Below are 13,931 nucleotides of genomic sequence, written 5' to 3' on the forward strand. Positions count from 1 at the left end.
CTTCTTCTTAAGGTTTTTTTTTATAGTAATTAAATTATTCATAAGGTACTAATTCATTTTACTAGCTTATATTACATTTCATCTTTTTATGTGGTGTTTGTGTAGCTGCTTATCTTCTGTCTTGTGTTTTCTGAATTAATTCTTTAATTATTAGCAGTCTTTAAGTGTAGATTGCCTTCTAAATTTTGGATCTAATTAAAACTAAACAATTTTCATACAATTCTATTTTTAAACTTTTTTCTTTTTTTGGGTGATTTTTATTTTAGCCTAATAAAGATGTTGTGGAACAAATGGAAAAATGGTAAGAGTTTAAATTTTTCTTTTTATATTTTAATGACTCATTTCTACCAAATTCAAGGTAACAGAATTATTAACTATATTAATCTAGATTCTTAAATTACTCTTTGTACTTCATAATGGAAGAGGGTGGTATGCTGTTAGCTGGTTTGATTTGGGATCTCATTTGGTTAGTAGTGTTATGTATGGTATTGACTTTGTTTAGGCTAGCATGTAAGCATAAATTACTTGAACACATTTTACTTACTGGTAAAGAACTACCTTTAGACAATGATCAAAGACCTTCAGATATCTTCCTAGAATTCATTTCCTAAGAAAGACACAGGAGTTGATTGATATGCAATATTTAGCAGTGATAGCATTTACCTTGAAAAATAGTTAATATGTTTTAAATTTATGATTTCAGCATTCAAGAAAAAGATGAAAAATTGAAGACTGTGGAAGAATTACTTGAAACTGGACTTATTCAAGTGGCCACAAAAGAGGAGGAACTGAATGTAAAACATTTTGTGCATTTGTTTTCTTTGTGGGTTAGTCAGTAAAAATCCTGAAGGGGATTTATTGTAATGTAAGATTTTTCCCCACAGCTTTTAAAACTTAATATTATCCACATTTTATGAATATATGATCTCTTTTTCCCATTAAATTTAACATTTTATTAGGAATAAAAAATGCATAGTTGATTATAGCATTTACTTCTTAATGAAATACCGTTTTTATGGTTAGTAATATATGCTTCCCTACCTTCACCTATGCCCAAAGTATAACCGAATGATAACTAACAGACTTCATAAGTTTGAGTTAGGGGAAGAAATGACTTGACAGTGGTATACTGTGTGTTCTTGAGGTTGTGGAAACATAAGTGGAAATACTTGTTGGGGATAAATGAATTAAAATTCATTTGACTATCTCTAGAAGTTGTAGAATTGTAGACAGGTGTGACAAGGAGATGTCTGGGCCTTCCAGAGAGGGGGAGAAGCAGCTAAAAAAAATGAGAAGGTAGGATATTTTGAAGTTAGGTAACTTTTTAGAAAGTGAAAGTATGTTGTGCTTTTGTATCTTTGAAAAAGGCAATAAGAACAGAAAATTCATCTCTGACGAAAGAAGTTCAAGACTTAAAGGCTAAGCAAAATGATCAGGTAATGTAGATCCTGCAACTACACAAACTTGTTATGTTCAAATAGAGCAAGTCTGTTGTTTTTTCCTCCTTTCACCGATGTGGGATTTGTCAATCATAATATTAATCTGTGAATGATTAGTGACTTGAATAAGAAGCTGCAATTTATTGAATGCTGACTATGCCATGCACCGGATAGAGTACTCTAGATGGGATATCATTGCTGCTTAATGCGATGATAAAAGGTTTTGAGTGTACAAATGTAAAGGCTCTAAATAGCAGTAGAAGAAGTTATCTGAAATAAGGCAGTTTCCAACTTGTATTTTTTTCTTACCTGGTTAGAATTATTAAGTTAGTTATGACGTGTATCTATTGATTTTTCTTTTGGCCTACACTTATCATAAGTAGACTTAAAGCTACTTACTTTCAGAATGCTTTTCATTTTCATAATATGACATTTAAAAAAATCTAGAAAGAATCAATTCCTGAGTTTACTGTTTTCCTTTGGATTTTGGTATAGTGGAAAATTTAAGGGTGTAATATACTATTCTATTTCTGAATTCTTTTATATTTTGAGCAAATTACTAAGTAGGATACCTTCTTATTTCCAGGTTTCTTTTGCATCTCTAGTTGAGGAACTTAAGAAAGTGTAAGTGACATTTTAAAATTCGTCATTCTTTTTTGGTCCATTTTCTTAGTGCTTATAAATCATGATTTGTGCAATTTAGCCTGATATATGTGTTAGTTTAAGCCTTCACTCTAGAATTTTTCACTGATGGATTAAGGAAATTTAGCTGTGCTTTCCTAGTGCAGTATGATTGCTAAAACATCTATTTCTATAATTCCATTTATTTTCTTAACTTATGGCATCAAATTGTTAATTTTCTGTTTTTGCAGTAAGAATTATTAAAAAAGAAAACCAGGTTATACTGGATATAGAGATCATGTATTCTCTTGATCTCTGAAAAATTTGATCCCATAATTTTGTATAGGTTCTGCCACTGCTTTCAGAACTCTGGAAGCCAGTATTGTTGTGCATACTGTGTGCATAGGCTTTAGCCATCTGGTATTTACTGGTTAATTCTCATTTAGGAATACTTCTTTTTATTTTCCTCCTTTTTTTTAGAGAGAGGACAAGGGGAGGGCGAGGGAGAGTAAGAATCTTTATCAGGCTTCACACTTAGTGCTGAGCCCAATGCTGGGCTTGATCTCAGCACCTTGAGATCATGACCTGAGCCAAAATCAAGAGTTGTACGCTTAACCGACTGAGCCACCCAGGCATGCCTCATTTAGGAAGACTTTTAAGTATTTTTTCCCCTTATCTGCAAGATATGTTGCTGTTTTACTAAAATGGGAAGAGTTGTTTTGGATGACCCTTGTTGGTGCTATTTTTTTTATGTATTGGTGGATCTTGATGATTTCTATTAAAGTTTAAAATACTGCATTTCTTCATCTAAGGATCCATGAAAAGGATGGAAAGATCAAGTCTGTGGAAGAGCTTCTGGAAGCAGAAGTTCTCAAAGTTGCTAATAAGGAGAAAACTATTCAGGTATTGGGAGAGAGAAAACTGTGCGTGCGTGTGTGTGTGTGTGTGTGTGTGTGTGTGTATCAACTTTAGTGAATATCATTTAATTTCACGTGTTTGTCTGTACATTGCATTTTATGTCAATTTCTGTGTTTCCATTGTCCAATCTTGTCTGTTTTGTCATTGTCAAGGATTTGAAACAGGAAATAGAGGCTCTAAAAGAAGAAATAGGAAATATCCAGCTTGAAAAGGCTCAACAGGTAAAAATCCCAGAGCCATAGCATGACAGATTTGTTAGTGTATGTGTATTTATGAGCTGTTTGATTTTTTTCTTGTCACTTGAAAAAAAAAAAAAAAAAACTTTTAGTGTGCTGTAAGTATTTTGGGTTATGTGCTTTTTATTTAATTATTTTTGCTTGATTTGAGAAAATGTTCTTGATATTTTGATCAATATATTTTTTAACTTTTAAAGATTCTTTTCTAGAAAGTTTTGTGTATTAATGTTTTGTTTTAGTTTGCCAACTTGAACACACAACAGTTTGGTAAATCTTTCTTTAACCTTTATTTTTTATTGCATGGATTAAAATATTTTGTTATAGAATATGTATTGCTCAACCTTTGCTTATAGAACAAGTACAAACTTCGTTGTGGGATTTCAGAGGTAGCTGGCATTGTTGGACATAGATAGGTTTTGGTGAATTTAATCTGATAAGGCTTCATTGAAAAAACAGTGAGAGTGCATGGAATTGATGATTCAGCCATTTATCCAACAGAGTTATTCAACAGTATTTCCTGAGTTTCTTCTACTTGTGAAAGCACTGGGTTAGTGATTTAAGATAATATGTGAATGAAACAGATTATGATGAAAAAAATCACGGTTCTCTAGTATAGATTGAGAGATTAGGAAAGTCTCTTAAGGATCTGACATCTAAGCCAAAATCTGAAGGGACTATGAGACGACATATGGGGGATAAAAAGTGCTGTTGGAATTACTGTGTGTGATGAGGAAAGGATAATGTTGAGTACTGTTGAGTAGGTGGCTTTGAAGCCTGGAAAGAAGAAGAGCTCTGACATAGTAGAGAGGTAAATGTACAGTTAATACTCTAATTTTCACAACTTTAGAAATTATCACATTATTTAGACGTATTATTTTTATTTTGTAACTGTCATTGAAATCAAGAGAAGGCAAAATCCAAACACATCTCATTTTGGCAAATTCAACTAGGGTGTTGGTAATTTGAATGCATTTTAAAGCTTATCCTAAAGCTTACAGTAAATTGAAAGGATTATAAATTGCTTTTTTTCTGCTTTTTTTCTTTATATTTCAGTTATCTATTACTTCTCAAATTCAGGAACTTCAGAACTTGTAAGTAGTACCATTTCTCTTATTTCCTTTTAATAAGTCTTTTCCACAAGTTAAATACAAGTATGTACAAATCAAATACAAATCAAATATAGTTATAATGAAAATTATAGCTGCTTTTTATTTAATTTCAAGTAGCATTTTTAGGAATATGAAAATCTGTCTCAAAGTTATCATGGTTTTAAGTTTTTCATTAGAATTTCACTTAAAAGGCTTTTTGACTGAGAATGGGGATAGAGTGGAAAGTCTTATTTTTCATAATTTAAAATCTGAATATGACCTCAGACAGAGATGTTGCTCTTTGTCCATTTTGATGGTCATTGTGAAACTGGCTATATATTTTATAGCCAAACCAGTAGTAATGAACTAAATTTGCTGGTATTGATTTAAACAGGATATGGGTGAGAGTAGGGCTTACCCTAATTTATTTAGTATTTGGATCTTCAGTGATTCATGAACTTTTTTCATTAATTGTTCTCTACTCTTTTTTTTTTTTTTTTAAGATTTTCTTTGAGAGAAAGAGCACAGGAGAGAAAAACATGTGAGCAGGAGAGGAACAGGGGGAGGGGCAGAAGATGAGAGAGAAGCAGACTCCCTTCTGAGCTGGGAGCCTGACATGGGCCTTAGTACCAGGACCCTGGGATCATAACCTGAGCTAAATGCAGACATTTAACCGACTGAGCCACCCAAGCGCTCCAGTTGTCCCATACTTCTTAATTTATTATCTGCAAAATCTTGTAGGCCTTTATACTTAAAATATATTTTAATTTATTTTATGTATATTTTAGTTTATATATTTTAGTTTGGGCTGTAAATACAGCTTAAAGTCTACTTTTCCAGTCTTCAATAATTTTGGTTTGTGTAGTTGTGTAACATTTTCACTGATAGTTCTTATTACCTTATTGTCAGATTAAAAGGAAAAGAGGAACAGATGAATACCATGAAGACTGTTTTAGAAGAGAAGGAGAAAGACCTGGCTAGTCGAGGGAAATGGTTACAGGTGAGAAATTAAAAACAAAAGTAAACAACTTTTTTATACTTGAGTATCAGTTCAATTCATACCAGTTCTTTTTCAGGATCTTCAAGAAGAAAATGAATCTTTAAAAACTCATATTCAGGAGGTAGCACAGCATAACTTGAAAGAGGTATAGTATAAACATTACCAAACGTATTACATAAAAGATGAGGAATCTTTTTTTTACTGTGCTAGGAAATAACTATGTTCTCTGAGTTTACTTGCCATAAAAATTACCGTATCATGGTTGAGCAGTTGTTGATAAAATAAGTTAAATTTTATCTTTGTAAGTTTTCCTGCCTTGATTTGTCAGCCTGAGCCTAAAAGCATTTCTCGTCCTTACTTTTTGAGATTGACTCTTAAACTCACATAAGTATCTATGTTTATTTGGTATGTTAATCTGTAATCCTTTAAGTAAAGGATTACAGTTAAAAAATTCAGTTAAATAAAGTTCATTCTGTCTTTGTTTTATAAATGGCCTAATTTTAACATATAGTTAATGTTTTTATTTCATTGATGACTACCTGATCTTTTTGATGTTAGAATTAAAAATGTAAATCTGTTTCTTAGGCATGTTCTGCATCACGATTGGAAGAACTTGAGACTGTGTAAGTATAATTTTCACCTGCATTTTAAAGAGGGACTTCTCATTATTTTCTAAAATGTACTTGAATATCATGATGAGTTTCTTCTCAGTCATTTCTTGTTAAATTAGGAATTGATAGTCCAGAGGCAAATAAACTAGTAAGTCTCTGGATTTTATAAAACAGAGGCTCTTTCTGTGCTTTTAGATACCCGGAGACTTAATCCTTTCCAAGCCCTTCAAACCCATCATCCAAGAGATAATCTTAGTTATGATCTTGATGATTATTGAATCTTTCTAAAAAAGCTAACTTGCTTGAGGAGACTAATATCGTCATATCAGTTACTGTGCTGAAGAGTAAAAACATTGAATCTGATCAGCATAGGAGGTATCCATCTTTATAGATGTTCATCCTAGGAAATTTTTGTCTTAAAAAGTCTGTTTTCTTATCTTAAATGAGTCCACAGTGGTGAGAAGGATATTTGGACTTCATTTTTTTGGCATGCTATAAAATTACTTTTAAGAGATTTTACTTTGCTGTGCTGCCATCAGTCTTTATGGATGTTTAAGAAGTGGCTCTTTGAAACTGTGTCTTTAAAAGTAAGATATTGAGGATATTAGGTCATTGTCTTTATGAAGACAAAGGAGATGTCTCTGTTCTTGACACTAAAATTCTCATTTGTATAGCTAATTGTTTATCATGGGGACATTGTGTAACTGTCAAGGTATTTTTTGTTTCATTTGCTAATAGAAAGCTTGGGGACACATTCCGGCCCATTTGTAGTATATAACTCATTAAAGTATGTGATTTTAGCTGTATTTCTGCATCACATTTTTCTTTAAAAAAAAAAATCAATAGAATTTGTGGATGGATCAATTTTAAGTTTACAAAAAATTGGGAGAAAAGTACAGAGTTCCTATTTTCCTCCACCCCGCCCCTGTTTCTCTTGTTATATCTTGCATTAGTGTGTACATTTGTTATAGTTGATGAAGCAGCATCGAGATAGTGTTATTAACTAAAAGTCCATAGTTCCCATTAGGGTTCACTCTTCTGTGGGTTTTTTTTTTATTTGTAAATTTATTTTTTATTGGTGTTCAATTTGCCAACATATAATATAGCACCCAGTGCTCATCCCATCAAGTGCCCCCCTCAGTGCCCGTCACCCAGTTGCCCCCACCCCCGCCCGCCCACCTCCCCTTCCCCCACCCCTAGTTTGTTTCCCAGAGACTTCTGTGGGTTTTGAGGAATGTATAATGATATGTATCCATCATTACAGTATCATACAAAATAGTTTCACTGCCCTAAAAAAATCTCCTGGCTCTACCTATTCATCCCTTCCTTCTTCCACCCTCCCCCCCCCCCCAAGTCTCTGGCTACCACTGATCTCTGTAATTACCGTTTCCATAATTTTGCCTTTTCCAGAATGTCATATAGTTGAGATGCTATAGAATGCAGGCTTTCAGAATGGCATCTTTCACTTAGCAATATGTATTTAAGTTTTGCTGGGGTTTTCCCCCGAACTTTTTTTTTTTTTTAAGTTTTTATTTATTTATTCATGAGAGACACAGAGAGAGAGAGGCAGAGACACAGGCAGAGGGAGAAGGAGGCTCTATGCAGGGGAGCCGGATGTGGGACTCAGTCCTGGGACTCCAGGATCTCACCCTGGGCCTAAGGCAGGCGCTAAACCACTGAGCCACCCAGGAATCCCCCTCCCCAGAAATTTTTAATCCTATTCTTCATGTGTGGTCTATTGTCATTTTTCATGTAGATCTATAAACATCTTGAAATTCTTACTACATTTTAAGGTGGGATAAAAATAACTTTCAGTTCAGCAGATATTTGAGAACCTGTTTGCCCTCTGGCACAGAAATACTGAATGGCTAAAATGGGTTCTCGCCCTGAGAAAATAACACTTAACACTATTAAAATAATGTGTTTATACTAGAAGTCTGTTGCTTAGGATGACAAGGCCAGTTGGGATTCACTTGAGCTAGATAGAGTAAGACTAAAATGTATTATGGGTAAGGGAAAACCAGATTAAATTATATGTAGAATCATTTCACAAAGGCTTGGGCATATTTTAAGTTCCAGGGTCAACCAATTAATGGCTTCATTTTTAAAATTTTTAAAGTTTTCTTCCTAGGTAAAGCCATTCTTGCTTAAGGAATGTTAACTATGAAATAAACTGTAGCAGTTTTATGATGTACTTTGAGTTGAGTGATTCTGGAAATAATGTCTTTTAAAACAAATTTATAAGTTGGTGTAGTATGGAAAGAAGGAGTTGTGAGGCATTGTTTTTGCTGTCTTTTTTTTTCTTAGGGATGCTATTGAAATCTGGTTGTCCTTTTTTATATGTAACTAAATATAAGGTCTTTATAAAAATTCTAGGTTGAAAGAAAAGGAAAATGAAATGAAGAGAATAGAAACTATACTAAAAGAGAAGGAGAATGATCTTTCTAGCAATATAAAGCTGTTACAGGTGAATATATTTAGTTATAATTAATTATTGTTAATTATTGTCTTTGCATATTTTAAACAATTTTAACTACCACAAAAGAAAATAGAAACTTGCCTCCCAGTCATGCTGGGTCTCATTCTTCAGGAAACTATCAAATATTTGTGTATCTTTTGAGAAAGTGCCAATGCATAAAATACGTATATGTGTACTTATTTTAAACACACTGTATTTAACCATACACATGTTTTTATTTGGATTTTCTCCCTCAATTATTAATGTTTTTGACATCATTCCACATAAGCACATTTCTGTCTTCATGGTATTCTGTTGTATCATCTGTCATCATTTATAGAACGAATCCTGGCTTACAGATGCCTAGATTATTTAACGTTGTGCTTCCTGTTACTATAACAAATATCCTTCTCTGTTCATTTTCAATACTTTTCCTAGTATATCTGTATTTAAAAATCTGGGAAGTGACATTTTGGGTCAAAGGTTTATGCAATTTCTTTTTGAAAAGAGGTAGTTAAAATTGAAAATTCTTTATCTCTTCATCTCCATGTTGTTAATTTTGAAAGTACTTAGAGAACATTGATTTGAAATGATAGCAAATTTAGATGGCCGCATTGTCTCCAACCACTCTTGCTCACATTTCATAGTCCAAGTGTTGGTTCTGTTACATTCTCTTTCTCTCCCAAGTGGATTCATTTTTAATATTGTTAGATAATGCTAAATCACTTTCCAAAAGTATTTTTAATAAATTTACACCAACAGAGGGCCATTTCCTTTTCCTCCTCTCCCAGACTGACAAAGATGAAAACATTTGATATTATGCTTGAAAGATGGTTGGGTTGTTTTAATTTACACTTGATTATGAGAGAAGTACTTCATTTGTCTATTAAATGGCCTTTAATTTTTTCTGCATTTTTCTTCTGGGTTGACTTATTCTTACCAGTTTATAACTTTTTTTTTTTACATAAAAAAATTAACCTTCTGTCATATGAGAAGTGATTCATTTTCTTAAGCTTTTCTTTTTATTTCATTTGTGTTTTTCTCCTTACTTCTGGAAGTTTAAAACTTTTATGTACTCAAATATAAGTAATTTTCTGAGCAGTCTTAGAATGAAAGATTTCTCTTACTCTATGATCATAAAAATATTTTCACATTTCAGTGTTTATTAAAACTTACTTTTTTGAGATCTTATTCATATGTAATTTATTTGAATAAGTTAGAATAACATTTCAACCTTGAAGGAAAAAAAAGTCTAGCCACATTATTAAAGAATCCATTATTACTTTACTGGTTCTGTTCTTCATGGGACACTGTCTGGAGACAGTCACAGCAGGTGGAGGAGTGCTACTGCATATAGTGGATGGAGGCTATTGATACTGCTAAACATGCTAGAGTACACAGGACTGTCCTGTTATCAGAGAAATATCCAGCCCAAAATGTCACTAGAACTTGCCCTATTGACCTTTAAACGTCACTTTGTACTAAATTCTTATAGGTATTTGGATCTGTTTCTGGATCCTGTTTTTTTTCCATTGAGACATACTCATTCCCAGATTGATACTGAATTATTTATTCTAATTTCATACTGTTTTTTAATGTAGAACTTATTACTTTTAAAATTGTCACTTAAAAAAAAACTACTCTTTTAGAAATTTCCTGGCTTGTATGGAAGGTTTCAAAAGTTTATATGGAAAATAATCTCTGTGCAGGTATTCATGTTTAATTTTTGTTTTAAATAGGAAGTACAGGATGAAAACAAGTTGTTCAAATCTGAAATCGAGCAGCTTAAGCAATATAACTACCAACAGGTAGGTACTATTAGGTAGCTTGCCTTTCATTTATGTGGTAAAAAGTTATATAAACCATGACTGTCTATAAATATTCTTAACTATTTTGCCTTTTTACTGAGACTATCTTGTTTTATTTATAAGTATTTAGCAGATGTCATGGAAAAAAAAATAATTTTTATGCTGTTTGCTATGCTACATCCAAGATAAAATAATCTATAATTTATAAGGTGTATGCAAATAATATTACTATCTATATTCCAGTTCTTTTTCTGCTCCCCCCCCCCCACCCAAATTAGTATTTGGAGAGAAGCTAGGAATTGTGCAATGTTATGAGTAATAGTTGGTCACTATTTAAATATTTTTTCAAGGTATCATTCTGCTTGGTAAAAATAAAATCGAAAAAAAAAATTTTTTAAGATATTACAAAAAAAAATTTATTTTTCCCCCTCTGATGGATGTAAACTAGAGTATTGTGAGGGGGCAAAGAATGTGTCCTTCTCAACGAGAAGATTATAGTATAATAGTTCAGTTTGGAAGATTATAGTCATTAAAGAATGTAAATATTTTATGTGAAGGTCTGTGTATATACGTATTATGTGAAATTTCTGTTTACGTGCAAATTTTTCTTAATTTTTCTTTTGACTTCATTTACGGTCTTTTTTTTTTTTTTTTTTTTTTACTTCTGGAGTCTTAATATAGTCAAATAATTGTACAGTTGGAAGATTTCAGGCATTAGCTCAGTGCCTTACACATAGTAGGAAATTTGATAAATACTTGTTAAATGAAGAGTTTATGTATGTAGTGACAGTGAAGATTTGATTTAGTGCTTAGTACATTTTATGAACTTATACATATTTTTATTAAAATTACTTGGTGGTAGGCATACAGAATATATAGTATTTTTACCTTTGTTAATTTATATATGAGAAGAGCTTAATTGTTTATAGTCGTGTAGAAAACTTTTTTTTGAAAAAACATTTAACTTTTTTAATAGGCATCATCTTTTCCCCCACATGAAGAACTATTAAAAGTGTAAGTAATAATTTTGATTCAGTTTGGGAAGTGGTAATCGTTTTTATTGTTTTACATGGTTCCTTAGATAAGCAATTTAATGTAATTTCAAATGGCACCTAATTCTATTTGATATGTGAACTCTTCAGGTCACAAGTGTTGAGCTATGCCCTTGGATGAACTGATGTACCTTTTTTGGTACTTGGAGTTTTGTTGAAGGAAGTTGTGAGGTCTTTTAGGCATTTTGAAAACATCTAATAAAGTTAAAATATATTTTAGAGCTTTACTTACTTACCTTAAATTATCTCAGTTATCCTGATATCGTGGCAATGAATAATGCAAATAAGGTTCTGCTTCTGCATTAAAAAAATAAAATCTCATAACCTTTACGGTTGCTTTTTTTCTTTTAATTTTATTGCTTGATTGATTGCACAAGCGGAGAAGGGGGTAGGACAGAGGGAGAGGGAGGAGAGAATCCCAAGCAGGCTCCATGTCCAGTGTGGAGCCCCGTGCACAATCTCAGACTCTGAGATCGTGACCTGAGCCGAAATCAGGAGGTTGCACACTTGACTGACTGAGCCACCCAGATACCCCAATAGTTGCTTTCTTTTAAGGAGACTTCTTTGTTTTTTGAAGATTTATTATTTTAGAGAGAGCTCAAAAAAGAGGGGCAGAGAGAGGGGGAGATCATGAGATCATGACCAGAGCCAAAACCAAGAGTTGGCTGCTTAACTGACTAAGCCACCCAAACTCCCCTTAAAGAGACTTTATTTTTTTTACTGAAGCATTTTTCTTTCATTGTTGGCTTGTATTTTTTGCTAAGATGGTACATTTAAGGTCATTTCTGTTAAGTTGGTATGTTTGAACTGCTGGATGTCAACCACATTAAGTGTATTCGGTGATAAAAGTAATCTAAATGTTCTTTCATCTTGACTGATTTACAAGGCTATTGGTTTACTAGTTTAGAATTACTTACTGATAAATTGAGTCTGGAGTTTGGCTGTATAGCACAAAGGTGAGCAAACTTTTTCTGTAAATGGCCTGTAGTGAATATTTTAGGCTTTGTGAGCCATAGAGTTCTGTTTCATGTTCCTTTTTTTTTTTTTTTTTTTTTTAGATTTTATTTATTTATTTGAGAAAGAGCACTAGCAGGGGGAGAGTGGCAGAGGGAGAGGGGAAAAGCAGACTCCTCGCTGAGCAGAGAGCCAGATGTGGGGCTTGATCCTAGGACCCTGGGATCATGCCTGAGCAGAAGGCAGACGCGTAACTGCCTGAGCTACCCAGGTGCCCCTCCCCTCGCCTTTTTTTTTTTTTTTTTTAAATGATTCTTTAAAAACATAAAATCAACTCTTGGCTTGAAAGCCAGACCAAAAAGGACTGTGGTTTGGGCTCAGAGCCCTAATTTGCCAACCTCTTATATAGAGCCTTGTTCTTAAGGATAAGCTATTTGTAATTTAACTTTTACCCAAGCTGCTCTCAACTTCAGTGGAATTGAATTGTGAATTTTTGACATTGCTTTTGCATTTCTGGGAATTAAATAATTCATTAGGATTAGAAAAACCTGAGCCCTGAGAATGTTATGAAAATAATGATACCTACCTCACATTAATATATTTTTGTTGTTTGTTAGCCATTTAAAGAAAGTCATAACTGATTACCTTTTGGGAAAAATATTTAAGGGAATGTTTCTATATCAGTTTTCACCCTTCTGAAAATAGCTACTTCCTTGCCACAGATAAAAATAGAAACAACTATAACTGTAGCAGTTCATATATTCATGAACTGTTTCTTAAGGGGATGATTTCTCTTTAGCACAAATATCAGCATGCCATATTGTAAAAGTCATTTGTGAAAATAAAAATGCATCACAAATAGGTTTTCTATGGTTACAGTTAATAGCTAAGCTTGAAAGTGTTTGCCTATTAAGTTAATACATTTTGTAAAGCATCGTCTACTTTCTGTTTTAATTTTGTAGTAATAAATATCATGTTCGCTGTTTACCTAAAATATTGCTATGTGTATTCGTGTTCTGGTTTAGAATTTCAGAGAGAGAGAAGGAAATAACTGGTCTTCAGAATGAGTTAGATTCTTTGAAGGAGGCTGTTGAACACCAGAGGAAGAAAAACAATGTAAGCAAATCTTTGTCAGAATAAAGCTTTTCTTTTTATTATTTCACTGAAATATCATGCTTCACCATTATTAAAAAAAATGTACTTTTACTGTTGTTTTCTTAATCTTTATAAGAAAGTACTGTTTTATGTGTACCTTTTAGGGAGGATTATTAGAGTAATCATTTTATTGGAGAACAGATATTTTAATGAATAATGAAATTAATGAAAAGACTAATTTGTATACTTCTAATCACTTTAGATATTGAAACTATAATTATTACAGCTTCAGATTTTTAATTTTTAATTAAAATACAGTTGACTTTCTGTTGAACTATAATTTGAAAAAAAATTATTTTTTCATCTCAATATTTTATTTATTCATGAGAGACACAGACTGAGAGAGAGAGAGAGAGAGAAAGAGGCAGAGACACAGGCAGAGGGAGAAGCAGGCTCCATGCAGGGAGTCGGATGCGGGACTCGATCCCGGGATCATGCCCTGGGCAGGCGCTAACCGCTGAGCTACCCAGGGATCCCCTCATCTCAATATTTTAAAATCAGTGGTATCTCCTTTTAATTTGACTGGGCTAGCCTTTTTGTAAACTAAGTTTCCATTCAACTCAGTATTGAAACTCAGTATTTTCAGTAATT

The 13,931-nt window shown here is 32.8% G+C and overlaps 1 protein-coding gene across 7 annotated transcripts in view; it reads left to right on the forward strand.

Moving 5' to 3' along the window:
* The window catches only part of KTN1 (kinectin 1), a 105,294-nt gene that overhangs the window by 69,336 nt on the left and 22,027 nt on the right, over nucleotides 1-13,931 (forward strand). For 5 of the 7 annotated variants that reach the window (XM_038544798.1, XM_038544793.1, XM_038544794.1 and 2 more), the window contains 14 exons: nucleotides 267-301; nucleotides 704-794; nucleotides 1,368-1,436; nucleotides 2,026-2,063; nucleotides 2,873-2,963; nucleotides 3,131-3,199; nucleotides 4,268-4,305; nucleotides 5,212-5,302; nucleotides 5,379-5,447; nucleotides 5,888-5,925; nucleotides 8,290-8,380; nucleotides 10,111-10,179; nucleotides 11,156-11,193; nucleotides 13,211-13,301. In XM_038544798.1, the coding sequence (XP_038400726.1) occupies nucleotides 267-301; nucleotides 704-794; nucleotides 1,368-1,436; nucleotides 2,026-2,063; nucleotides 2,873-2,963; nucleotides 3,131-3,199; nucleotides 4,268-4,305; nucleotides 5,212-5,302; nucleotides 5,379-5,447; nucleotides 5,888-5,925; nucleotides 8,290-8,380; nucleotides 10,111-10,179; nucleotides 11,156-11,193; nucleotides 13,211-13,301 (918 nt within the window). The remainder of the gene's footprint in view (nucleotides 1-266; nucleotides 302-703; nucleotides 795-1,367; nucleotides 1,437-2,025; nucleotides 2,064-2,872; nucleotides 2,964-3,130; nucleotides 3,200-4,267; nucleotides 4,306-5,211; nucleotides 5,303-5,378; nucleotides 5,448-5,887; nucleotides 5,926-8,289; nucleotides 8,381-10,110; nucleotides 10,180-11,155; nucleotides 11,194-13,210; nucleotides 13,302-13,931) is intronic. The other 2 variants (XM_038544792.1, XM_038544795.1) reach the window with 1 other exon arrangement.

The sequence above is a fragment of the Canis lupus genome, chromosome 8 (genome assembly GCF_011100685.1).
Source record: "Canis lupus familiaris isolate Mischka breed German Shepherd chromosome 8, alternate assembly UU_Cfam_GSD_1.0, whole genome shotgun sequence".
In the NCBI taxonomy this organism is placed as follows: Eukaryota; Metazoa; Chordata; class Mammalia; order Carnivora; family Canidae; genus Canis; species Canis lupus.